Source organism: Nicotiana sylvestris, chromosome 2 (assembly GCF_000393655.2).
Source record: "Nicotiana sylvestris chromosome 2, ASM39365v2, whole genome shotgun sequence".
Taxonomy (NCBI): Eukaryota; Viridiplantae; Streptophyta; class Magnoliopsida; order Solanales; family Solanaceae; genus Nicotiana; species Nicotiana sylvestris.
This window is the reverse complement of record NC_091058.1, coordinates 216,608,214-216,635,593: the sequence shown is the minus strand read 5'-3', so window position 1 is coordinate 216,635,593 and position 27,380 is coordinate 216,608,214. Positions and strand designations below refer to the sequence as shown.

General features: G+C 37.9%; 2 protein-coding genes and 1 pseudogene across 2 annotated transcripts; all 3 read left to right on the top strand.

Moving 5' to 3' along the window:
- The first annotated feature begins 676 nt into the window (after window positions 1–676).
- On the top strand, window positions 677–5,017 carry LOC104237005 (probable protein phosphatase 2C 2). The gene is made up of 4 exons (XM_009791061.2): window positions 677–1,062; window positions 3,366–3,539; window positions 3,617–3,852; window positions 4,213–5,017. Exons 1-4 carry the CDS (start codon window positions 982–984, stop codon window positions 4,781–4,783), a joined length of 1,062 nt encoding a protein of 353 aa, XP_009789363.1. The 5' UTR covers window positions 677–981; the 3' UTR covers window positions 4,784–5,017.
- Window positions 5,018–5,456: 439 nt separating this feature from the next.
- LOC104237006 (uncharacterized) lies at window positions 5,457–8,861 on the top strand. Its single transcript, XM_009791064.2, has 8 exons — window positions 5,457–5,901; window positions 5,996–6,029; window positions 6,222–6,428; window positions 7,431–7,520; window positions 7,796–7,861; window positions 7,944–8,035; window positions 8,334–8,381; window positions 8,465–8,861. The coding sequence occupies exons 1-8, from the start codon at window positions 5,543–5,545 to the stop codon at window positions 8,583–8,585; spliced, it is 1,017 nt and encodes a 338-aa protein (XP_009789366.1). The 5' UTR covers window positions 5,457–5,542; the 3' UTR covers window positions 8,586–8,861.
- A 1,280-nt stretch (window positions 8,862–10,141) lies between these two features.
- LOC104237007 (SNW/SKI-interacting protein A-like) lies at window positions 10,142–18,020 on the top strand (annotated as a pseudogene).
- The last annotated feature ends 9,360 nt before the right edge of the window (window positions 18,021–27,380 follow it).

Sequence of the window (27,380 nt, the reverse complement as noted above, 5' to 3'; positions counted from 1 at the left end):
TTCAGCTAGCTGAACCTTTGTTACCATCTTCTTTGGTCGTCCCCTCCCCATTTCCGATCAGCGCAGGTTAGCATACACGAAATCGTGCGCCGAGAGAGAAATCTAGAGAGAGAAAATTTCAGTCTACTTAAATGTCATTCATTACTATTTATTGTTATTTATTGCAGTCCCCTTCATTTTTGGATCATTAAACATAACAGTAGTGTCACCATTCCCCAAAAACGATCAATACATCTTTTGGATATTAATATTGGCGAAAATTAAATATATTCTATTTGAAAATCTAATAATTTAAACCTAGATCTAAATTTTGGATCAAACAAATATAATACAATATAGCACAATATAATACGATATATTATGAAAAGACATATAACAATCATCCAAACAAACTGTAAAAAAATTATATCCAAATTTAAACTAAAATTTAGTAATTTAACTTTCGTACTATGAAAAGATTCTATAACGAAGGAAGTATATTTTTTTTTCCCCTTAAAAGAGAAGCGAGGGTACACGGTTTGAAGAAGTCACACAAGTGGTAGAAGAAACAGTCACGTGTCCAGCAACCGAAGTTTCCTTTCCTTATTGATTGATTCCATTCGCTTTCTCAAATCTCAATGGGCCATGCCATTACATTTGCGTGTGCGTTTTGCTCAACGAACCAATAGTCCAAGACCCAAAATTCTGAGCGTGGACGTACCCACATAACATACACGTGTCCACCTACTCTACGACTTTTTACATTTAACCGCCGGTTACCCACCGCCGGTCAGCGCTTCTTATATATCCAAGTTCAACCCGACTTGTGCCAAGTTTGGTATTTGCCGTTTCCACACACACCAAAAAAAACTTCCACAAACTCCCAAAACTCCTCGAATTCTTACTTTCATTTGGTCAAAATTTTCTCTTTGTGTTTCGTGAAGAAGCCCCAATTCAGTTGTGTTTCTGTGTTATGATCACAAAAGTTGTGGACTTTTAAAGATGGGAGCTGAAGCTGAGGTTATTGTACCAGTACAACAGACCATCACCACGGTCTTAGATGTCCCCTGTTGTTCTGATGTGGTGCGTTTTTCTCTTTTAACATTCTTCTTTACTTTCCCCTTTTGCTTTTTAATTGTGTTTTTTACGTTTTATGGGATACCCATCTTGTGATCTTTGAAGAATTAGCGAAAAGAGCATGTTTTTCAGCGTGAAGTCCCGTGCTTTAGATTTAATTGAAGATTTGACATTTAAAGAATAATATTCAACACCCTGGACTTTGAATTATTACCTCATAAATGCTTGTAGAAAGTTATGGAACTATAAAGGGAAGCAATAAAAGGAAAACATGTTTGTCTCGTTTCAACTTATTTAAGCTTAGTTGTTGGGTTTCTTTAGATTTTAGGGAGGAGTTAGATGTGAAGTGTTGAACATCTGACCTATTGAGGTCTTGGCTTTAAGTGTTAAGTCATTTACGACTAACTTAGGAGCTTTCATACTATCATAAGAGTCATTACATGAGAACAAGTCCCGGGTATGTCGGCAAAGGTTGTGTCTTAGGTCATAGGTTTGAGCCCTACGGCATGCGAACTTAGCTTGGTATTTAAGTGGAGAAGGGAAGAGGGGTGAACCCATATCCCCGAAATTTGAAGGTGGCAGTTGGTCATAAGGTTTGGCCACAGATGGTTTTCTCGGTCATAATGTAAAAAAAGGTCTAGCGTATGTCTGCGGGAGAACACTAGAAAAGGCAGAAATTTTTGTGCATAGTGGTTATTGTTATGTTCAGGTTATTTATTGAAGCTAAAATGATTGCCCAAGTTTTTCTGTAGGTATTATGACATGCTATTGGACTATTGATAAGTATAGTTAATATTATATCTAAGGTGCCTCTAAGAAAAGCTTCCAGTGGAATTTGGAGGATGGCAACTACACAAAGCATAGAATGTTTCTTGGTGTTCAAAGAGGAAATTTATGCTTTAAAATGTTGCTTGTAAAGCTCCTTGTATTCTAATTAGGCAAAGCAGTTGCTTGGCTCTTGTATAAGGGGACCTACTGGGCCTTTCTTCTACAATAGGGAAATCTGTGCTGAAACGTTGCCGTGAAGCTCCTTTAAGTGTTAATTTTGTGTGCTTAATTAGGCAAAGCCATAGTGTTAGCCTTATGTAAAGGTCACTTATTGAGCCTCTTCCCCATAACAGGGAAAGATGCACTTCAACGCAGTTCGTAAGGTATCTAAGTGTTAATGAACATATTAATTAGGCAAGAAGTAGCTTGACTCTTCGATAAAGTGGAGCTACCTTCTCTCTGCAACAGTAAAATGTGCTCAGATATAGTTTGTAAAGCTCATTTACATGGATATCAGTTTTTCTCTTTGTTTCTTTGAAATTGTTCTCGTTCTCTTAGTTCGATCAGTGGCTTTTTAAGGTTGCATTTTCACAACATTGTGATGATAGAAGTCCACTCAAAATGTTAAATCTTGGGCTTTCAATTGGTCTACTAGAAAAAGATTGCCTTGCCATTCTCAAGCATGGACATGTTTCTTCTCATTTTTTATCAGCATTCTCTTGGCATTCACAACTTTTTTCCTCATTTCTGACATCTTTCTTCTTGAAATGTTTTCGGTGGAGGGAGGGGAAACGTGTAGGATATTTATAGCAATGATTGTCATAGCATTTAAGTATGTTGTGGTTTTGATATTTCTGGAACAGTTGAGGCCGCAAAACCAAATTTATTTAGAATACTGTGTATATTGCAATTGGGGACAGGAGTACAGAGTTACTGATACATGTCTCTTTGGAACCAAAAGGTAATGTAAGTTTTTTTTTGGGGGTGGGTGGGGCGTGGAGGGGGGACAGATGACCTGCAGGGTAGGGAAGATGGATTAGGTCTCTTCTCCTATGGTGTTCATCTTTCTGTTCCATATTTACCTTTGCATATGAACCATGCCATGTCATTTTGAGCTCTTCTCAAGGTTAATATACTTTGAAACATATCAGAGACATTGCAAGATTGAAGTATTTTAGGACCAAGCTTGATTTTCATAATGACAAGAATCCACACTAGCGTTAGCCTAGAGGTCCGTGTTCTGGTTAATTGTGTTGCTATACTGTTCAGCCACATCCCTTTTGGACGAACAGTCAAGTTGCCCACATCATGTGCAGAGTGAAGCCTGTTATGACCAGTTAATATTTTATTCTTTTTGAGTGGAAGAGAGGAATCCCTCCACTTGTGGAGCTTCCTTTAAAGTTAAGTGTATTCAGCTGATGTACCTTTTCTCAATGTTCAACAATATTTGTGCTAAATATGTACATTATAATTAGTGCTCGGTATTAAACCTTCTTTTGTCGTTTGTGAGATGATGTGTCTCTATCAATTCTTTCTTTCAGGATTTTAAATCCCCAGATACGACAACTTTGCAGTTTGTTCCTAGCATTCGTTCAGGTAGTTTTGCAGATATTGGTCCACGGAGGTTCATGGAAGATGAGCATATAAGGATAGATGATCTTTCCGAACATCTAGGCTCCCTAGTCAGGTTTCCTCAGCCTTGTGCCTTCTATGGGGTAATTTTCACTTCTGGAACATTACACGTTGGTCATTGGGGAGCTTGTCTAACTGATTCGTGTTCACCATCTTGTAGGTATTTGATGGTCATGGAGGACCTGAGGCAGCAGCTTATGTGAGAAAACATGTCCTCAGACTCCTTTTTGAGGACGCCAATTTCCCTCAGACATCAGAAGTTGATGACGCATTTTTAAAAGAGGTGGAAAACTCTCTAAGAGAAGGGTTTCTTCTTGCTGACCTTGCTTTGGCTGATGAGTGTAATGTGTGTAGTTCCTCTGGAACTACTGCATTGACAGCTCTGGTATTGGGAAGGTAAATTTTTAATATTATGTATTCGCACGTAAATGCTTCTCCTTTTGTACAAAAATTGTCATGTTCATGATTGCCTCTGGGTCTCACTTGTAGCCCTATTATGTTCTCAATCTTATTTCTTGTCACTCTAGCCGCATCATACGGTGTTCAGTTCTTTAAGCGGGTAATATAAGTTATTCATTCCTTAGTCGAGGATGCTGTTTGATGGATGAGAGTCAACCTGTCTTTATTTTTGAGTTCCGCAGAATTGCTTTGCCAAGTATCGAACCATAGGATTTGATTCTGTTCTATGAAATTTTTGGAAACTGCGCTTTCTTACTGTATTCTTGTTAACTAAACTGCTACTCTGTTCTCTTCTAGGCTTCTAATGGTGGCAAATGTGGGAGACTGCCGAGCAGTTCTTTGCCATAAGGGAGAGGCGATTAATATGTCTCAAGACCATAGACCGAATTATGCATCGGAGAGAAGGCGTGTCGAAGAGTTGGGCGGATTTATTGACGATGGCTATCTCAATGGTGTCCTATCAGTGACTAGGGCCTTAGGGGACTGGGACATGAAGCTGCCTCGTGGCTCTGCCTCTCCTCTGATAGCAGAGCCTGAATTCCGACAGATTATCTTGAGCGAGGATGATGAATTCCTTATAATTGGTTGTGATGGGATCTGGGATGTTATGTCAAGTCAACAAGCGGTTAATCTGGTACGTCGTGGTCTGAGACGGCATGATGATCCTGAACAGTGTGCCAAGGATCTTGTCATGGAGGCCCTGCGGCTCAATACTTTCGACAATCTTACTGTGGTAATTGTTTGCTTTACTTCCGTTGATCATTCTGAACCATCACAGTCACGACAGAGGCGATTAAGATGCTGCAGCTTCTCTGCAGAAGCCTTGTGCAGCTTACAGAGTTGGTTGGACAACAGTGGAAGCCGTTGAGTTTAGATGATTCTGCAGGGATAAAAGCCAACCTTTGTGGATGTTTTTCCTTTCTTTTATCTGTTTTTGGGTGGGTTTTCTGTACATATAATTGGTTGGCAAAGAGAATGGGCTCGGTTTGGTGCTCTTTGTTGTATGGAACATGTATCTCATTTTATTAGCTGTATATAACAACTAATTTTCAATTCGTAAAATTCACCATTGATGCATTTAAGTTGTGCTCCATTCAACATACACATCGTCATAAATTAACTTTCCCTTTCTCTCATTCTTTTGACGAGACCTTAGTTTTTCTTCTTAATTCTTACTTGTCTTTCCCTTGTACACCTCAATATCGTAGGTGCGCACACAAATGCTGTTGCAGCACAGTCTCCTCTTTCTCTTGGGCTTTACGACTTTGTTCAACGTCATAGCATCATAACATACCATAAAAAGATTATAGAGTAATAAATCAATTTATACTAGCTTTTAGTCTGGAAAAAAAGTAACAAGAAAAGGAAAATTGATCGGTTTATTAAAGAAAAGAGAACTAAAGCAAGCTAAAGTTCTGCTGTCAAACGGTCAAAGCTACCAGTCGTATGAAGCTACATGAAACAAGAACAACATGCTATTGTACCACCAGATAGTCTTCCTTCTCCCTTATTAGCAACTTAAATATATGTTAAATTTAGCGATGACTCTAGATATAATTAGGTGGCTGCAGAGCTCACGCCAAAATTCCCAGGGTAGCTAGGCTAGCATATTGATCTGCAACTAGCTATGGCAGGAATTTTGATACAGTGGTATGATTTTATTTGTTTCGGGATAGTAGGCATCGCCATGTTTGGCGCCCTTTACGTGCTCTGCTGCTGCAAAATTAAGCAACAGCGTTACCAAACACTTATTGACGACCACAACATTATTAGTCGTCATGAGATCCTTTTGCCCCTGCAAGGCTGCGATCAGTCGTCGTTGTCGCCATCAGCAGTGGAAATTGGGAGTTTTTCAAGTAGTTGTTGGCGTGGGATTCACCCTGTATGGCTCTTGGCTACACGTTTTGTATCTTTAGTTGTTCTCTGCATATTTTTAACCTGGGATGTCCTCCTTTACAACTACTCCATCTTTGTCTATTACACCGAGTAAGTTCTTTACGTGTGTATATCTTTGAACCGTATTTGTGTTTTACTAATTAGTCAGTCTGAAATCTAATGATTTCCAAAAATTTGAATGTAGGTGGACTTTTACGTTGCTAATCGTCTATTTTGCAGTAAGTAAAATATCGACAATTAAGCAATGATTATTTCCATCACCAGTTATATATTGGTCTGAGACCTCTTAATTAATTGTATCAATTTTCAGAATAACTAAGTCAAGAGCTCTCTGCTTCGTGTGATGAGCACTTTTAGCTGCATTGTCTTTTTTAATTTGTCTCCCTCTGCAACTAATTATTTAAATGTAGATTGGAACCATCATATCTGCATATGGATGTGTACGCTACTACTCAAACAAATTAGCTCCACGTCCTGGCGACACTGCTGATCATGAGATTGACAACAAGGCAAAGACCAACAAGAGTATGTTCAAACTGCAAGGCCAATATTACAATGAAGACACAGTACCACAACGAGCAAGCTTTTGGAGTTACGTGCTCCAAATTTCATATCAGGTTTGTCCCTCCAGACCTGAAGCCGGTCTAATATTTGATTGCTTCGTTCTGTTGTTGAACCTTGTTTTTCTCAAGCCCTATCTTTGTGGTAGAATATGCATCTTAACTAGTAGTACTTCATGTTAGAAAAAATAATAATTGAAAACGAGTGAGAACGACTTTCCTTAAAGAAGATATTGCTTGTATACAAATTGGAAAAATAAAAACAATCTTCTTCGGGATACAACAAGCCAAGAATATACTTGCATATTTTTCTATATCCACTTTATTCGAAGAACTTCTATTTATAGAGCAACCATCGTACCTTTTCAAAAAGATATGTTCTTTCACAAACGGACACATCTGTTTAAAACGGATTTTAATTGTAGAAATACATAAAAATATATGTATGCATATATATGTATATATGCATGTATTTGCACACATATAAGAGCATGTGTTCTAAACTAAACACATAAAATGATAAGGACTTAAAAGGCACCAAAAGTGGCCTTTCACATGCTTTCCAACTTGTATTATAACAAACTATCCTTCACTTCAAATGGCAGGTGAACTTAATGTGACATTTGGTCTGCTTACTTCACTTTTCATATCTATAACTTATTGACAGTGGCAGAGCGACACCCCTTCAACGGAAAATTACGATATTTTGCTAGATAAATTTTTTTATATTATGTATATTTACTATACGTTGATTCCCCTTAACTTTTCGATGTATTTAATTATTTATATTTTGACACCCCTTGATGAAAATTCTGGATCCACCACTGCTTATTGAGTTAAAGTTGATCTCCAAATAATAATAATTAATGACATAAAAAATGGGACAAAGATAGAGGTACTGTAATAATAAAAAAAAAAAAAAAACTTTTGGTACATCATCATCCTACAAATATTAATGTTGTCAGGTTTATTCCAGTGTTCTATAGGAGTAATATATATTCTGCATTACGCATCGAATTTACTGCTTGCTATTCTAATGAGATTTTCTCACCTGAACAGACATGTGCAGGTTCAGTAATTCTTACGGACATTGTCTTTTGGTTCATTATACTACCCTACTCGTCAAATTCACATCTTCAGCTAAACCTGGTATATATATACATGCATGCTTCTTTCCTCAGTAGTGAACGTCTTTTTTTCTTCAAGTTACTTTAAGGGCAAATATTGATGATACATGTTATGTGAAATTGTTCCATTTCAAATGTTTCGAGAATCTTATTTGTTTATTCATGTCTTAAATATTCTAAGTATTATTTCATCAAAATATCTCGTACAGCTAGCCACAAGCACTAGCTAGCTAGCTCTAGTTAAGGACCTTAAGACTTGAACATATATTTATCATTTTGTTGTTGTTTGCCTGACAGTTGATGGGTGGTATGCATTCTCTCAACATTATTTTTCTTCTGATTGATACCTGTCTCAATACCCTGGTAAGACACAATATTGTTCAATTTCTGTGTTCTGAGCCTTATTTTAACATTTCCTGCTCATCTGAGTACACTTAATTTGCAGCCATTACCTTGGTCGGGGCTTGCATATTTTGTGTTGTGGAGCTGCTGCTATGTCATTTTTCAGTGGCTTATCCATGCCTGCGGTTTAATTTGGTAATAATATACTATTCCTCCTATATATGTATTTTTGCATAGAAGAATAGAATGTAATTTTTTCTGTTTAAAGTTAGGTGAACTTATTTTCGTTTTAATATTTCAATATTACCTGTAATAAGAAGTGTTAACGGCTACACAAATAGTATGTCATATTTAAGATTACATGTTATAAAAGACTTATAATCACAAAATATTATGCCAAATAAGTTTACATAAATAAAAAACGCATGAAGTTTTACTATATGGTTTCTCCATAAACGTCAACTCTGAACTTAATATTGTGAATTTTTCTAAGGTGGCCCTACCCCTTTTTGGAACTTTCAACGCCGTGGGCTCCTCTATGGTACGTAAACTTTATAAATTTTGTACATTTTTTTGTTCAATCTTCCACTGAAACTAATGCTTATTGCTTACGTGCTACGGCAGGTACTTTTGCTTGGCGGTGTTTCACTTGCCTTGCTATGGAATTTATTGGTTGCTTGTGGCCTTCAAAAACTCAACTTTCTCTACATTGTTCCCCCAAGCGTTTGTAAGACACTCCTGCTAGAATGGGAGCCAGTATTGAGACGGATCAAGAATTTGAATTTTATGAGTTTAAATTCGTGATTCTACCATATCTTATATAATTTAATGAGTGCAAAATTTATTATTTATACTTATTTAATAATTCTTTTAGCAAAAATATAGAATATGAGCAAAAACTATGGGTTCAAGTGAACCTATAGGCTCTACACTGGATACACCCCGAGTGTTTGGACTTTTAATTAGTGCGTGATTGAAATATTGTGTTAATTTAAAGAACCTTTACTGTTTTTCTTTTCTAGTCAAAATCTATTTTTCTGGTGGCGAGTTAATCTACATTTTGCCTTCATTAATTGTTTTGTGGTTGAAGCTGCTGCTTAATTAACGGGGAAGGGTGTGCTTTGACTTTATATTTGTGTGATGTAAGACAGTAACACTTACCTGTATGAAAATTCTATATTTGCATAAAAAATCAAACGGACGAATGTATAGTTATATTTAATGGCAATTTGAGAGACAAATTTAATTTGCTCTTAAAGGAAATGGTATACAGTACGCAGATAATGATGAAAAATCGTTGCTAGACCGGCATGCTATTGAGATGAGAAAAGCTATGTAGTTGTGGTCGGGGCCTAAGGAGCCGAGGTGCGGGTTCGATCAAACTCAATAGTTTTTGCTCAAACAGTGTATTTTATATATTAAGAAATTCATCAAATATGTATAAATATTAAATTTAGAACCCAGTCATTATCACTTAAAGATGTTAATCTAAATTCAGAATTTATAAATTTAAAATTCTGGCGCTACCTCTGTCTTGGTACGAGCGGAAACCCAACAAAAAAAACTACATTGTATTTCGATCTAAGAAGAATAATTAGTGTCACCATGTCTCTCGTCGGAATTTGCCTAATAGCCTTTTTAAAGGCAGCTAATTAGATTTTGTTTGGAAAGAAAAATTACAGAAAACATTGCATCCTTTAGAGCATCTCCAAAGCTCCCCCATTTCTTCAAAATGCAATCAATTTTTGTCAAAATGTGGTTTCAATGCTCCCCCAAAATGGGGATGAATAGTGTTACTCCAAATTTGGAACGACACTATTCATCTCCTCTATTACTATTCATCCTTACTTTATTATTATTTTTATTATTTAACTCTTTTATTTTATCTCTTTATATATACCTAATTATATTTATATAATATCTTTATAATATTAATTTTACATCTTAACTTTGGCGTATAATTTTGATAAATTAATTTTCGTGCATTTATTTATAATATGTATTTAATTATCTCGTATCTCAATAATTTTACTTTTATTTGAATTATCCATTAATATATATAATCTATAATATTTACTTGCAAATTATATTATTTAAAAATTTATGGTATAAAATAATTTTATATTAAATTATATGTGATGAATATGTAAAAAAAAGATAGAATTTTTTTAATAGATATAAGAAAATAAAAGATAATAATATAATATTAAAAAGAGAGAAGAATATAAATGAAATATTTTTTTTTGGAGTAAAAAATGGAGTAATAAGTTGAAGTAACTTTACCCTATTTTGGATGAGAAAATGGAGGCAAGGGTTGGAGATGGCTTTGTATTTCTTAACATCATTTCTGGAACTCCATCTTTGTTTCATTAAATATTTTGTCCCATTATTTTTCGCACACTTTAAATCCTTGATTTTCACTTGTATAATTTTATATCTATACATAAATTTACATGCATAACATTCCTTGATATAGTAGGTCTATATATTTGATTGAGTTTTCTTAACATTAAAATTTTATAGTTCTATGACTTGACCCTATATATTATGGGTGTGATTAGTCATATATAGTAGTCAAACTACTCCGTTATTTTCACTTGCGGCTTGTTTGGATGGTTGCTAGATATTGTTTCTTGTATTGTACTATATCGTTTGATGTATACAGTATTTGGATAAATTGTATTAATTGTCGTCGTTTCATGATGTCATGCACCAAAAATATGAAGAATAAACTTGTAATATTACAAATGAAAAGTTAGTTACGAGATGGAATTATTATATAAAAAAGTAAGGTAAATGATAACATAAAATTATTTAATAATAAAAAAGGGCAAAATTGGGGGGGGGGAGGCAATGACGTGACTACACCAAATCGATCGTTACATAAAGTGGCATTGTTCATCGTTATGTAACGACGAATTTAACAAGACGATACAATAAAATTTAATTAATAATCAAAACAAACATTGTATTTAAAGTAACAATACGATACGATATAATAGGTAACAACCATGCAAACAAGCTGTTCAATTTCATTCTTTTAACTAACCGAGGAAGAATTTGCAAATTGATAAAACCTGGTGGACGATTGAATTGATCTCCTATGAGAAAAATTTCCAATTCTCCTTTTGGGGCTTCAACTCTCGCATAAAGTTCTTGTTTCGACAATTCAAAAGTTGGAGAAGGTTTTTTTACTAATAAACTGATATTCAAAATCATTCCATTCAGGATCTTTTAATCTGTAAAAACGTCAGATTTTTAAATTTTCGTAAGGCTCTCCTGGAATTCCTTCTAGGGCCTCTTGAATAATCTTTATGGATTCTATCATTTTACCGATTCGTACTAAATAACGAGCTAAAGAATCCCCTTCTCGTTGCCATTGAACCTACCAATCAAATTCGTGGTAAGACTCATATAATAAGTTACACAATTAAAGTCAAATTACAAGTAACCTTTTGAATGTTCATACAATATCACTTTTCTTTTTCTTTAGGAGTTTAGGAATTAGGCTTACCAAGAGCCCAATCCTTATATATTTAGGAAAGAAACAGAAATTTCAATTATAAATAGGAATTAGACTTTCAATTATAAATAGGAATCAAATTTCAATTAAATCCTTGATTTTCACTTGTATAATTTTAAATCTATACATAAATTTACATGCATAACATTCCTTGATATAGTAGGTCTATATATTTGATTGAGTTTTCTTAACATTAAAATTCTATAGTTCTATGACTTGACCCTATATATTATGGGTGTGATTAGTCATATATAGTAGTCAAACTACTCCATCGTTATTTTCACTTGCCCAAATTCAAGCACAAGAAGATCCCTAGCGCCGCCTCTGCTTCACCACCTGTGCCGGTTATGCATTCTCCTCCTCGTCCTGTTACGGTGAAAGATCAACAAGATTGGAAGATTCCGCCTTGTATATCAAACTGGAAGAATCCCAAAGGTTACACAATCCCACTTGATTAGCGTCTTGTTGCTGCTAATGAGGCTGTGAAGATCAATGATAATTTCACAAAAATATCAGAGGCTCTATATGTTGCAGAAGAGAAAGCCAGACAAGCTGTTGCAATGCGGGAAAAGATTTAGAGAGAGATGATAATGAAAGAGAAGGAAAGAAAAGAGATGCAACTTAAAGAGTTGGCTCGCAAGGCAAGAACTGACAGAACTACTGTTGTTGATTATGATAGTGCAACAGAAGAAGCGCGATTAAAGAGAAAGAAGATTTGTGAGGAGAGACGTCGGGAGAGGAGATTCGAGGCAAAAGATGCTAAAAAGAGTAAGATGAGCAGAGATAGAGACCGTGATGTTAGCGAAAAAGTGGCTCTTGGGATGGCTTCTGCTACTAGAAAATCAAGAGGAGAAGAGGTTATGTATGACCAGAGATTGTTCAACCAGGAGAAAGGGATGGATTTGTTAGTTTTTCCAACAATTATGGTGATGTATGGGAGAGGTAAGCAATGATGCAACTCTCCTTAGTGAGATAAGCAATGATGCAATGAGTGGTAGGTGAGATGGGAATATTGCAAATTGATCCTTCTTGGTAGGTGAGATTTGCACTTTTGGTCCCTATCTCAAAACTATAAATACCCCCTTCCATTTCATTGTATAACACACCAAAAAAAAATATAAAAACTCAAGAAGAAAGAGTTTGAGAGGGAGAGAGATATAGTTCCTTTAGGAATGTTTCCTAACAGGGGAGTGACAAAATAGTGAGTAGAATACTAGTCGGGTATTTTTCGGGAAACACTTTTGTGTGCGCCACTATTTTGGGTAGAGCTCAGGAATTGTTGTACCTCCAAATTATTGGGGAAGTCTCTCTTTGTATGCCTGCTAAATGTTTTAGTGGAAGTTGGTGTCGGATTTGTGGACGTAGCCTAAACGTTTTAGGTGAACCACGTTAAATATTGTGTCATTTATTTTTGGTTTCGTTGATCATTTTATTTTATTCCGCTGTGCAGTAGTGTTTAGTGCCACCGGGTCCTAACAAGTGGCATCAGAGCTTTGGTTAGAGTACTATTCATACGTACGGTACTATTCATACGTACGAGTACTATTCATCCATACGGGCACTATTCATATCCACGGTTACTATTCACCGTCGGAATTTTTTTTAGATTGCAGAAGTCTGTCAAATTCTGATCTAAATGGAGGCGAGGACAAGCAAGATGGTCAACCTGAATGGCACAAATTATCACTTATGGAGAAACAAGATGAAGGATCTCCTGTTCGTGACAAAGATGCACCTGCCGGTGTTCAGTTCTCAGAAACCTGAAGATAAGTCAGACGAGGACTGGGAATTTGAGCACAACCAAGTGTGCGGCTACATACGGCAATTTGTTGAAGACAATGTGTACAACCACATTTCTGGTGTGACACATGCAAGGTCGTTATGGGACAAGCTCGAAGAGTTGTATGCCTCTAAAACAGGTAACAACAAATTATTTTACTTGACAAAATTAATGCAAGTAAAATATGTAGAAGGGACAACTGTGGCAGATCACCTTAATGAAATACAAGGGATTGTCGACCAGTTGTCGGGAATGGGCATAAAGTTCGATGACGAGGTACTTGCTCTTATGGTGCTGGCAACACTCCCAGAGTCATGGGAAACCTTGAAGGTTTCAATCACCAATTCTGCACCCAACGGTGTGGTAAACATGGAGACAGTCAAGAGTGGCATTCTGAATGAAGAAATGAGACGCCGATCACAAGGAACATCTTCTTCACAGTCAGAGGTGTTGGCTGTTACGACCAGGGGGAGAAGTCAAAATAAGAGCCAGAGTAACAGAGATAAGAGCAGAGGTAAATCCAACAAATTTGCAAATGTTGAGTGCCATTACTGCAAAAAGAAGGGGCATATCAAAAGATTTTGCCGACAGTTCCAGAATGACCAGAAGAAGAACAAAGGCAAAAAGGTGAAGCCCGAAGAAAGCAGTGATGATGAAACGAACTCCTTTGGTGAGTTCAACGTTGTCTACGATGACGACATTATCAATCTGACAACCCAAGAGATGACCTGGGTGATTGATAGTGGGGCTACCATTCATGCGACGCCACGGAGAGAACTCTTCTCATCTTACACACCTGGAGACTTTGGTCGTGTAAAGATGGGAAATGCCAATTTCTCAACAGTTGTAGGCAAAGGTGATGTTTGCCTAGAGACCATGAATGGGATGAAGCTACTTTTAAGAGATGTCAGGCATGTTCCAGATATGCGCCTGAATCTGATCTCCGTAGACAAGCTCGATGAGGAAGGTTACTGCAATACCTTCCATAATGGCCAATGGAAGCTCACGAAGGGCTCATTGGTGGTGGCGCGGGGCACGAAGCAGTCAAAGTTGTACGTGACCCAGGCGAGCATCTCCCAACAAGTTATAAATGTTGCGGAGAATGATAGCAATATCAAGTTGTGGCATAGACGTCTTGGCCACATGAGTGAGAAGTCAATGGCGCGTTTGGTAAAGAAGAACGCCTTACCAGGTCTAAACCAGATCCAGTTGAAGAAGTGTGCTGACTGTTTAGCTGGGAAACAAAACAGAGTTTCGTTCAAAAGATTCCCTCCTTCCAGAAGGCAAAATGTGTTGGATCTGGTACACTCAGATGTATGTGGACCTTTCAAGAAGTCCCTCGGTGGTGCCCGATATTTCGTGACCTTTATTGATGATCATTCACGAAAGACATGGGTATACACGCTGAAGACCAAGGATCAAGTGTTTCAAGTTTTCAAACAGTTTCTGACCTTGGTGGAAAGAGAGACTGGTAAGAAGTTGAAGTGCATCCGGACAGACAATGGCGGTGAATACCAGGGTCAATTTGATGCTTACTGTAAAGAGCATGGTATTCGACATCAGTTCACACCTCCTAAAACTCCCCAGTTGAATGGCTTGGCTGAGAGGATGAACAGAACTTTGATCGAGAGAACCAGATGTTTACTCTCTCATTCAAAGTTACCAAAGGCTTTCTGGGGTGAAGCTCTAGTTACAGCAGCCTATGTGCTGAACCATTCACCCTGTGTCCCTCTTCAGTACGAGGCTCCAGAAAAGATTTGGTCAGGAAGAGATATCTCTTATGATCAATTACGGGTATTTGGCTGCAAAGCCTATGTCCATGTTCCGAAAGATGAAAGGAGCAAACTTGATGTCAAGACAAGGGAGTGTGTATTCATCGGCTATGGTCAAGACATGCTTGGCTATAAGTTCTATGATCCGGTGCAGAAGAAGCTCGTCAGGAGTCGAGATGTCGTGTTCGTTGAGGACCAAACAATTGAAGACATTGACAAAGTAGAGAAGTCCACTGATGATTCTGCTGAGTTTGAGTTGCCTCCAACAGTGGTGCCGAGACAAGTTGGAGATGATGTTCAGGATAATCAACCTGAAGCCCCTGATCTTCCTAATGAAGATGAACCAGCAGATACTGAAGGTAACGAGGACAATGGTGATGATGATGCAGACGAGGAGGATCAACCTCAACCACCAATCCTCAATAACCCTCCTTATCACACAAGATCTGGAAGAGTTGTGCAACAGTCTACCAGATATTCTCCACATGAGTATGTGTTACTCACTGACGGGGGAGAACCCGACAGCTTTGAAGAAGCTATTGATGATGAACATAAGGAGAAGTGGATAGAAGCCATGCAAGACGAGATGAAATCCTTGCATGAGAACAAGACGTTTGAGCTGGTGAAGTTGCCGAAAGGCAAGAGAGCTTTGAAGAATAAGTGGGTGTTCAAGATGAAGCATGATGAACACAATTCCCTTCCGAGATTCAAAGCAAGATTGGTCGTCAAAGGTTTCAATCAAAGGAAAGGCATTGACTTTGATGAAATATTCTCACCAGTTGTGAAAATGACCTCAATACGCACGGTGCTGGGATTAGCAGCAAGCCTCAACCTGGAGGTTGAGCAGATGGATGTAAAAACCGCCTTCCTACATGGTGATTTGGAAGAGGAGATATACATGGAGCAACCAGACGGTTTCCAGCAAAAGGGGAAAGAGGACTGCGTTTGTAGATTGAGGAAAAGCCTCTATGGCTTAAAACAGGCACCAAGGCAGTGGTACAAGAAGTTCGAGTCGGTGATGGGGCAACACGGCTACAAGAAGACAACTTCAGACCATTGTGTGTTCGCTCAGAAGTTTTCTGACGATGATTTCATCATCCTATTGCTCTATGTGGATGATATGTTGATTGTTGGCCGGAATGTTTCCAGAATTAATAGCTTAAAAGAACAGCTAAGCAAGTTCTTCGCCATGAAAGACTTGGGGCCAGCAAAACAGATCCTTGGGATGAGGATTATGCGAGACCGAGAAGCCAAGAAGTTATGGTTGTCTCAGGAGAAGTACATCGAGAAGGTACTTCAACGGTTCAACATGGAGAAAACTAAAGCAGTTAGCTGTCCTCTTGCTAACCACTTTAGATTGAGCACCAAGCAAAGCCCGTCAACAGATGATGAGAGAAGAAAGATGGAGCGGATTCCATATGCTTCAGCAGTAGGAAGTTTGATGTATGCCATGGTTTGTACACGGCCAGATATCGCTCACGCTGTAGGAGTGGTAAGTAGATTTCTTTCTAATCCAGGAAAGGAACATTGGGATGCTGTTAAGTGGATTCTCAGGTATCTTCGAGGAACCTCCAAACTATGCTTATGTTTTGGAGAAGACAACCCTGTGTTGGTTGGCTATACTGATGCAGATATGGCCGGAGATGTTGATTCTAGAAAATCAACTTCAGGATACTTGATTAACTTTTCAGGGGGAGCTGTGTCATGGCAATCAAAGTTGCAAAAATGTGTTGCATTATCAACTACTGAAGCTGAATTCATCGCAGCAACGGAGGCTTGCAAAGAATTGATATGGATGAAGAAGTTCTTAACTGAACTTGGATTTTCGCAAGACGGTTATCAGTTATTTTGTGATAGTCAAAGTGCTATCCACCTTGCGAAGAATGCCTCATTCCATTCCAGATCCAAACATATTGATGTGAGATATAATTGGATCAGGGATGTGTTGGAGAAGAGGATGTTGCGGCTTGAAAAGATCCATACAGACGAAAATGGATCGGACATGTTGACCAAGACTTTACCGAAAGGGAAGTTTGAGTTCTGTAGAGAAGCTGCAGGGATAGTGGATCCACCATATAGTTGGAAGGGGGAGAATTGTTAGTTTTTCCAACAATTATGGTGATGTATGGGAGAGGTAAGCAATGATGCAACTCTCCTTAGTGAGATAAGCAATGATGCAATGAGTGGTAGGTGAGATGGGAATATTGCAAATTGATCCTTCTTGGTAGGTGAGATTTGCACTTTTGGTCCCTATCTCAAAACTATAAATACCCCCTTCCATTTCATTGTATAACACACCAAAAAAATATATCAAAACTCAAGAAGAAAGAGTTTGAGAGGGAGAGAGATATAGTTCCTTTAGGAATGTTTCCTAACAGGGGAGTGACAAAATAGTGAGTAGAATACTAGTCGGGTATTTTTCGGGAAACACTTTTGTGTGCGCCACTATTTTGGGTAGAGCTCAGGAATTGTTGTACCTCCAAATTATTGGGGAAGTCTCTCTTTGTATGCCTGCTAAATGTTTTAGTGGAAGTTGGTGTCGGATTTGTGGACGTAGCCTAAACGTTTTAGGTGAACCACGTTAAATATTGTGTCATTTATTTTTGGTTTCGTTGATCTTTTATTTTATTCCGCTGTGCAGTAGTGTTTAGTGCCACCGGGTCCTAACAGGATTCTGGATTTGGATTTGCCAATGATGATGCCTACAATGTATATGATAAAGGCTTATTTACTGCTCAGCCTACTCTTTCTACTCTATACAAACCCAAGAAAGACAATGTTGATTCTGATATTTATGGAGTTGCTGATGAGCAAATCGTCAACACACATCGGTTTAAGCCTGACAAAGCATTTGCTGGAACATATGAGAGGGCTGGTCCAAGTGTGGAATTTGACAAGGAAGCTGATCCATTTGGTTTGGACCAGTTCTTTACTGAAACCATGGCAAATATTGGGGTAGTGGAGGCACCATGAAGACCAGTCAAGGTTTGCTAAATTTGAATAATTGATCAAATTTGGACACAACATAAATTAAATGTGAGATTTATGCTAAGGAAAGTTAGTTTTAGATTCCAAGTTCCAAGTTAAAGTTAGAAGGTTGATTCACTGGGAGAGTTCTATAATCCTTTTTCTTGGTGTATATCTGCATATTTTTCAAGCAAATCTTTGAATACCTGAGCCTATTTTGGTTGCTTGAACAACTAACTGATTTCCTTTATGCTTATACTATCTAATACACTACTTAGGTAAATGTGTTAAGGACTTTTAGTGTTGGGAACTAAAACTTTTGTGGTTCTTTCCTTTCTTTGGTTGTACTAGTATTTTGTGTTACTAATCTTGGTTAACATTTAAAATCCAATTTTCTAAGTTCTCTATTGAGGCTACTTATTCATTTCTTCATGTCTTTTAAGTGAGAGATGAGTTAAAATTTGATGCTTTAGTCGAATAGCAGTACCTTAGGCCAAAAATAGGTAGCCGATTATTGTTGAGTAAAGTGTCTTAGTCCTCTCATTCCTAATTCTGAGTCTAACTTCTCATCCCCTTCTCTGGTTCTCTCCTATCTTACTTAGCTTCTTCATTTGCATTTCCATTAGTGTTGTTCTACTTCTTTGAGTTGTAATCGTTAGTTACTACCATCAATATAATCTGTATTTTGGAATAGTTACATCGAAGAACTTTGACATTATTTAATTTCAATAGGAATTGGTTTATTCATGCTTTCAAATTAAAGCTTCATCCCAAATGACTTATACATTGGTCCTTCCATAAATAGGGCTGTTTTTAATACCAACTTGGCAATGTAAGAGCTTTAGAATGCTTGCTGGTGACGCTCGGATTACCCCAGATGTGTTACTTTTGGCTGAGGTAGAGTTTCTCTTTCTTTCCCATTCCCCTTGTTCTGTCTTTCTGGAATAAACTGAACTCTTTTACTTGTGTGATAGAGTAATAGAGTAATGGCCTGTTTGAATGGTCGTTACCCATGGTTTCATAATGTACAATATTGTATTGTATAGTATCGTATTTATTGTATAGTAATGTATTAATGAATACAGTGTTTGGATAGATTGTATCGTTTGTTGTGGTTTAATAACAATTTTTATGAGTCACCATGCAAAAACCACCAAATCCATGGTTACAAAAATTGAACTTTTACATGGTTATATAACAACAGAGTTACAACGAGTTTACAACACCATACAATATAATTTTAAAAAAAAACATGGTATCAATGAAAATAATACAATAATGAACCGCGGGAAATAACCATCCAAACAGGGGGTAAGTGATCTGATAATTTGTTTTGGACTGAAAGGTTTGGAGTTTAATATGGATCATTACTTCTTTGTGGTTTTTTCCAGGTTGCCAGAGCTATTATTGAATCCTAAGGACAAGGCAAAGGTGCACCTAACATATCCTGGGTGGCAGTCGGTTTTAATACCTATTCATGGGTTCTTGATATTTTTCTTATAGAGAGATTTTCCTAGGTTTTCTGGGGTGTTGTGATCATAGGCTAAAAACTCGTGTTTTAGTCGTTGTAACAACACTTTAATTATTGCATTTTACAAAGGTTTGAGCTTAAATGATAATGAATTGTACTAAATTCATGCTTTATGCCTTGTAGGAAGCTAATCCGACTTAAGAACTAACTTTGGGATGAATTTGATTGATTTGGGGCTTTGAAGTCTGAGTAAAAGCTAAATAAATCAAGTCGGGATCGTGTTCGGGGGTCACAAAGCAAGCCCGGATAGCAAAACAAATGAAAAAATGAAGCAGCGCAAAATATTGCACTGCCGCGCCGCGGGGGGCGCCGCGCCAGTGCAAATATTTTCCCTGCATTGTTTTGCTCCGTTAAAATGCATTTTGCCTCTGTCCAATCCATGTACGCGTCGCACGGGGCATCGCGGGGTGCGCCGCGGGTGTGTAAAAATCACAAAATTATTCTATTTCGGACTAAAAAGGGCATACTTGTCAAAACCCCTTCCTACACGATTAAAAAGGCAAAAGCAGTGCCATTATTGAGGGGAGACCTGTTTTTGGAGAAGAAAAAGAGGAAGGAGATTCATCTTGAAAAAGAGGATCAAGGAGGAACATCAACTTGGAGCAAAGATTAAAAGAGTTTTTCTAAACTTTCTCCTAGTATTTACTCATATTATGTTTATGACTTATATTGTTGATGTTTGTATAATTATGAGTGGCTAAAAACCCAAATATTCTGGGGTTATGGGTGTTAGATGATTATGTTGTTTGAAGCTTAGATTGATGATCTTGAAATTATCGTTAGAGGTTGTTTATTTGATTCTGTTGTTAATTATTTTACTGCGTAGCTAACAATGAAATACTATTTACGAACCTTGAGTTAAACTTGAAAAAGGAAATTCTTGATTGCATATAGAATCAAATAGAGCAAGATCTGGATCCTGGGCATCGGGTGAAAGATTCGCGATTAAGATAGAACTATACTTAATTGTCTTGTTTGGTTGAGAAATAGGATTTGTAAATGCATTTGAGTTAATATTAATACCATAGAAATATAGGTATTAATTTAACTTGAATAGGCGCATAAGAAATCCACAAATTCTTATGGGTATTATCAACCATATAATCAATAACCCAGATAATTGAATAAATCATTTTTAAGCTAAAAACGTAGCATGATCTCTAGCAAGCCCATAACCCCGGGATATCTCTTTTATTAATTGTTAAAAGAAAAATTCATAAGTGGCGTAGTAACTTTGCGTTGTATTATTGTTTGTCTACTAGTTAAATTGTAAATTGGTTATTTATGTATTTTGTGATGAATTAGCTTGAATCGATAATTGTTTGAGTTTGCATCAGTCGTTAAGTTAATCACAAGTCCTCGTGGGAACGATACTCTACTTATTACTATATTACTTGAAGATCGCATACACTTGCGTGAGTGTTTTGGTCGCAACAAGTTTTTTACGCCGTTGCCGGGGACTTGGAAATTAGCTACTTGACTAAGTTAAGCTTTTATCAGCTATTGGTTTAAGTATTAATTTTCAGTTCACTTTGTTTGTGTCACGCAGGCTCTTCTCTTGAATGCGGAGGAGTATAAGCACAAGCAATCTCTTCCCTCCTGATCCCGAAATTGAAAGAACACTTCATAGAGCGAGGAAGGAGTTGGAAGCTAGATACAAAACAGAAAGAGAGTTGGACATTTTAGTTCAACCACAACCAACAGTGATGGCAGGTAATGGAGGGCGTCCGGTTATAGAAGCTGCAAGGCCAAATCTTGCTAATATGACCCAGGCTATTGTCAAGCCTGATATCACTGGTCACTTTGAGCTTAAACAGTACATGGTACAGCTGATTCAGTCCACTGGGCAATATGTAGGTCTATCTCATGAAGACCCGCAGAGGCACATGCAGAATTTTTTGGAAATCACGAATACTTACAACTATCCAAATGTTTCCAAGGACTATGTCAGGCTAACCTTGTTTCCTTTTTCATTGTTGGGGGAAGCTAAAGAATGGTTGCAGAAGGAGCCTGCTAATTCAATCCATACTTGGGATGATTTAGCAAAGAAATTCTTAATCAAGTTTTCCCCCACTAAAAAGACAAAGTCTTTGCGGAGCCAGATTCTTGGGTTTCAACAACGGGATGGTGAGACTCTTCGCCAAGCTTGGGAAAGATACAAGAAACTACTCCGAGATTGTCCACATCATTGTCAAACTGATGAGGTATTGGGTCATACTTTTGTTGATGGATTAGATGAGACTTCAAAGATGAATCTTGATTCAGCTTGTGGAGGTAGTTGCATGGCAAGACCATATAGTGAAATACAACTTCTACTAAACAACTTCACTGCTAATGATCATAATTGGCAAGGTGAGGGAGAACCAAGGAGATCAATGAAATAGAAAGCAGCAGGGGTACTTGAACTGGATGATTTTTCAGCCATGAGAGCAGATATAGCAAAATTGGCAAATCAAATGAATAGAATGACAATGAACCAGACACAACAATTGCAACATGTTCAACAAATGTCGATTTGTTGTGAAATGTGTGGTGACAATCACACAAATGACATGTGCCCAACGAATCCTGAATCTATTTATTATGTGGGACAACAAAGCAGAGGTCCGATGAACCAATATGCACAATATGGGAACACTTACAATGCAAATTGGAGAAATCATCCTAATTTCTCTTGGGGTGGAAATCAATCAAATCAGAATCAATATAGACCCCAAGGAAATTTTAATCAACCTCAAAGGCCACCCCGGCAGATAGAAGAAAGTACAAATGATTTGTTGAAGAAATTGTTGCATGACAATCAACAACTCAGAACTGATTTCAGAAATCTTGAAAGGCAAATGGGACAGCTAGCTGCAAATCAAAACATTAGACCTGCAGGTGCTCTACCAAGTGATATAGAAAAAAATCCGCAAGTTAGTGCAATTACACTTAGAACTGGAAGGGAATTAGAATAAGTTCCAAAGAAGAGAAAAGACAAACCAATACCTGAGGGTGAATTGATTCCCAAAGCAACACAGGAAGCAAAGAAAGATGATACAGTTTCAGCACCTGTGAATGTTCCAAGGCCACCACCACCTTTTCCACAAAGATTGCAGAAAAAGAATGATGATCACATGTTCAACAAATTTCTCTCTATGTTGAGTCAGATTCAATTGAATATTCCATTAGTAGATGCGATTCGTGATATTCCAAAGTATGCCAAGTACATAAAAGATATTGTGGCTAACAAGAGGAGATTGACTGAATTTGAAACAGTTGCACTTACTGAGGAGTGCACTTCAACAACAACAACAACAACAACAACAACTCAGTGTAATCCCACAAGTGGGGTCTGGGGAGGGTAATATGTACGCAGACCTTACCTCTACCCCGAGGGGGCAGAGAGGCTGCTTCCAGGAGACCCTCGGCTCAAAGAGGCAACAAGAAACATTATATTAGTACTATCAATAGACTCATAATAAAACAACATAAAATACCATAAAATCCATAACATACCATAAATACCATAAAAAACAAAGTAACAGCAATATAAGCGATATAGGAAATACGAGAAAGATATAAGGTATTAATACACAGCAGATAAAGCCCATCATCAGTAGTTGATCAATAGCATCCTAAGACTAATTCCTAACTGGCTAGTCTCACTCTCGTGCGCTGTAAAAAAGACATCACAATTTCCCCTAACCTACAACCTTAATGCTCGATCTCCACAATTCCCTGTTTAGGGTCATGTCCTCAGTAACCCTAAGTCGCGCCATATCCTTCCTGATCACCTCTCCCTAATACTTCTTAGGTCTCCCTCTACCTCTCCTCGTACCCACTACCTCCAGTCGTTCACACCTTCTCACCGGTGCATCAGTGTTCCTCCTCTGAATGTGCCCGAACCATCTGAGTCTTGCTTCCCGCATCTTGTCCTCCATGGGGGCCACACCCACCTTCTCTCGAATATCTTCATTTCTAATCTTATCCTTCCTTGTATGCCCGCACATCCACCTCAACATCCTCATCTCTGCAACTTTCATCCTCTGGATGTGTGAGATCTTCACCGGCCAACACTCGGTCCCATACAACATAGCAGGCCTAACCACTGCCCTATAAAATTTACCTTTCAGTAACAGTGGCACTTTCTTGTCACACAGGACTCCCGTCGCTAACCTCCATTTCATCCACCCCACCCCTATACGGTGTGTGACATCCATTTTCCCGACTGATTTCATTATCTTAGATTTTGAAGCAGATGAAAAAGTTCCTATTATATTGGGAAGACCTCTCTTGGCTACAGGTGATGCTATAATTAAAGTAAGAGAGGGAAAAATGATCATGAGAGTTGACAACGAGGAAGCTGTTTTTAATGTATACAAAGCAATTCAACTTCCTCGCCATTATGAAGAATTGTCTATGATATCTGTCATGGAGATGGATGAGCAACTTATTGCCCCAAGTGTATATTTGAAGGATTCTTTAGAGAAAACAATTGTGTTGTTCGAGAGTTTGGAGATTAATGATGAGGTTGAAGAGATGAAGCATATTTTGAATGCATCATGTGAATATATGAAAGGTTTAAATCCCTTTGAACCTTAAACAAACCAAATGGTCCTCCTCCGAAGCCATCAATTGAAGAAGCTCCAAAATTGGAACTAAAGACTTTACCTTCTCACCTTCATTATGCTTATTTGGGTAGTTCTGATACATTACCTGTTATTATTTCTTCTAACTTGTCTGAATTGTAGGAGGAAAAATTGCTGAGAGTACTACATGAGCATAAAAGAGCAATTGGGTGGACAATGTCTGACATAAGAGGTATTAGTCCATCTTTTTGCATGCATAAAATTCTCATGGAGGAAGGACACAAGCCGAGCATAGAACAACAACGCCGCCTAAATCCCAACATGAAAGAGGTGGTAAGAAAAGAAGTGATTAAATGGCTTGGTGCAGGTATTGTATTTCCAATCTCTGATAGCAAATGGGTAAGTCCAGTCCAATGTGTTCCAAAGAAAGGAGGAATAACCGCAGTGACAAATGAAAACAATGATCTGATTCCCATTCGAACTATTACTGGGTGGAGGATTTGCATAGATTATAGAAAATTGAATAATGTCACCCGAAAAGACCATTTTCCTCTCCCCTTTATTGACCAAATGCTTGATAGATTAGCTGGGCAAGAATACTACTGTTTTTTGGATGGTTACTCGGGATATAATCACATTGTTATAGCCCCAGAGGACCAAGAGAAGACCACATTTACATGTCCCTATGGGACATATGCATTTAAAAAAATGTCATTTGGTCTTTGCAATGCACCTGCGACTTTTCAAAGGTGTATGATGGCTATCTTTACTGATATGGTTGAAAGATTTATGGAAGAATTTATGGATGATTTTTCTGTATTTGGATGTTCTTTTGATGAATGTTTAATAAATCTTGACAAGGTACTTGCTAGGTGCGAAGAAATAAATTTGGTACTAAATTGGGAAAAATGTCATTTCATGGTAAGAGAAGGCATAGTCCTAGGGCATAAAGTGTCCAAGAATGGATTGCAGGTGGATACAGCAAAGGTGGAAGCAATTGAAAAATTACCTCCACCGACATCAGTTAGAGGCATTCGCAGTTTCTTGGGCCATGCAGGTTTTTATCGTCATTTCATTAAAGATTTCAAAATTTTCATCTTCTTTGTGCAGGCTTCTTGAGAAAGATACATCCTTCAAGTTTGATGATGCTTGTCTGAAAGCATTTGATGAGCTGAAAAGAAGATTAGCTACTGCACCAATTATCATTGCTCCAGATTGGAAACTTCCATTTGAGTTGATGTGTGATGCAAGTGATATAGCCATTGGAGCTGTTTTGGGGTAGCGGAAGGAGAAAATCTTTTACTCCATTCATTATGCGAGCAGAACTCTTAATCCAGCTCAAATGAATTACACTGTTACTGAAAAAGAGTTGCTCGCAGTAGTATGGGCATTTGATAAGTTCAGGTCTTATCTAGTGGGAACCAAAGTCATAATTTACACAAATCAATCAACTATCAGGTATTTATTTACAAAGAAAGACACCAAGCCAAGGTTAATCCGATGGGTTCTTCTTTTGCAGGAATTTAATTTTGAGATTCGAGATCGAAAATGGACAGAGAATCAGGTTGCAGATCCATTATCCAGGCTGGAAAATCGAGGCCATGTCACTGAAGGAGAATCAATCAAAGAAACATTTCCTGACGAACATTTGCTAGCCATCACTTCAGATGAAACCCCGTGGTATGCTGATTATGTGAATTTCATTGCAAGTGGGGTGACTCCACCAGAATTCACAGCTGATCATAGAATAAGATTCTTACATGACGTGAGGTTCTACATGTGGGACGAGCCTTTTCTATACAAGCAATGCGTAGATCAATTGGTAAGAAGGTGTGTCCCTGAGGAGGAGATGAATGCAATATTGCATGACAATCATTCTTCTCTGTATGGAGGTCATCATGGTGGAGACAGAACTACACAAAAGGTTTTGCAATCAGGTTTTTACTGGCCAAAATTGTTTAAAGATGCACATGCTTTTGTTAAAAATTGTGACAGGTGTCAAAGAACAGGTACAATCACGAAGAGGAACGAAATACCTTTGCAAAATATTTTGGCAGTAGAGCTCTTTGATGTCTGGGGAATTGATTTCATGGGACCATTTCCATATTCTAATTGGCACAGATACATTTTGGTTGCAGTCGATTATGTGTCTAAGTGGGTGGAGGCTATTGCTCTTCCTACTAGTGATGCAAAGGTAGTGGTATGCTTTGTAAAGAAGCACATTTTCACACGCTTTGGAACTCCAAGGGTGTTGATAAGTGCTGGAGGAGCACACTTTTGCAACAAATGGTTGAAAAATGTTCTAGCAAAATATGGGGTAAGACACAAGGTTGCTACTGCATACCACCCTCAGACGAATGGTCAAGTTGAAGTGTCAAACAGGGAGGTAAAACAGATTTTGGAGAAAACAGTGAGTGCAAATAGGAAAGATTGGTCCGGTAAGTTAGAAGATGCATTGTGGGCTTACCGAACTGCATACAAGACTCCAATAGGTACTTCTCCGTACAGGTTGGTTTATGGAAAGGCATGTCATTTACCCGTTGAGCTAGAACACAAAGTTTATTGGGCAATCAAAAAGCTAAATATGGATATGAACTTAGTCGGTGACAAAAGACTGTTACAACTCAATGAACTTGATGAGTTTCGGTTGCATGCTTATGAAAATGCCAAGTTATATAAAGAAAAGACCAAGAGGTGGCATGATAAGCACATCCAACATCGTAAGTTTGAGCCGGGTCAAGAAGTTCTCTTGTTTAATTCAAGGCTAAAGTTTTTTCCTGGAAAGCTTAAGTCTCGTTGGGCAGGCCCTTTCGTTGTGGTAAATGTGACTCCTCATGGAACAGTTGAATTACGGGACATAAATTCAAGTGGTACATTCTTGGTGAATGGGCAGCGAGTAAAACACTATTGGGGTGGTGATATTAAACGTCACAAGACCTCGATAGATTTAGTTGATGCATAATGACGTGTTGAGTCGTGCCGCGATATTAAATTAGGCGCTTGTTGGGAGGCAACCCAATGACTAACATCACTAACGTTTAATTATAGTTTAGAATTATTAGATTTTATATGTATAATGTTTTTAGTCAGGTGCAAGCATGAATTTGGCATAAAATTAGTGTACAATGATGTAGGGGTGAATGGTGAGCTAAAAATCAAAAAATATGCTACCTCTGTGAAAAATTGGCCTACTGCGTCGCATGGGGTGTCATGCTACATACCGCGCCAGGCAAAATTGCACAGATGAGGCAGAATACAAAATTTTCGGAGCAGCTAAAAATAATGGCCTACCGCGCCGCGTGGGGCGCCGCGGCAGGCCAATTTTATATAAAAAAAATTACTTAAATCTGAAACCCCCTCCCTCTATTTCATTATTTCACTCCCCAAACTCTCTTC

Excerpts from the sequence above, each read along its gene's own strand:
- LOC104237005 (XM_009791061.2), top strand. The coding sequence starts at position 982 with ATGGGAGCTGAAGCTGAGGTTATTGTACCAGTACAACAGACCATCACC. Across the intron at positions 1,063-3,365 it reads TCCCCTGTTGTTCTGATGTG|GATTTTAAATCCCCAGATAC; the intron begins GTGCGTTTTTCT and ends TCTTTCTTTCAG. Across the intron at positions 3,853-4,212 it reads ACAGCTCTGGTATTGGGAAG|GCTTCTAATGGTGGCAAATG; the intron begins GTAAATTTTTAA and ends GTTCTCTTCTAG.
- LOC104237006 (XM_009791064.2), top strand. The coding sequence starts at position 5,543 with ATGGCAGGAATTTTGATACAGTGGTATGATTTTATTTGTTTCGGGATA. Across the intron at positions 6,030-6,221 it reads TGCTAATCGTCTATTTTGCA|ATTGGAACCATCATATCTGC; the intron begins GTAAGTAAAATA and ends ATTTAAATGTAG. Across the intron at positions 7,521-7,795 it reads CACATCTTCAGCTAAACCTG|TTGATGGGTGGTATGCATTC; the intron begins GTATATATATAC and ends TTTGCCTGACAG.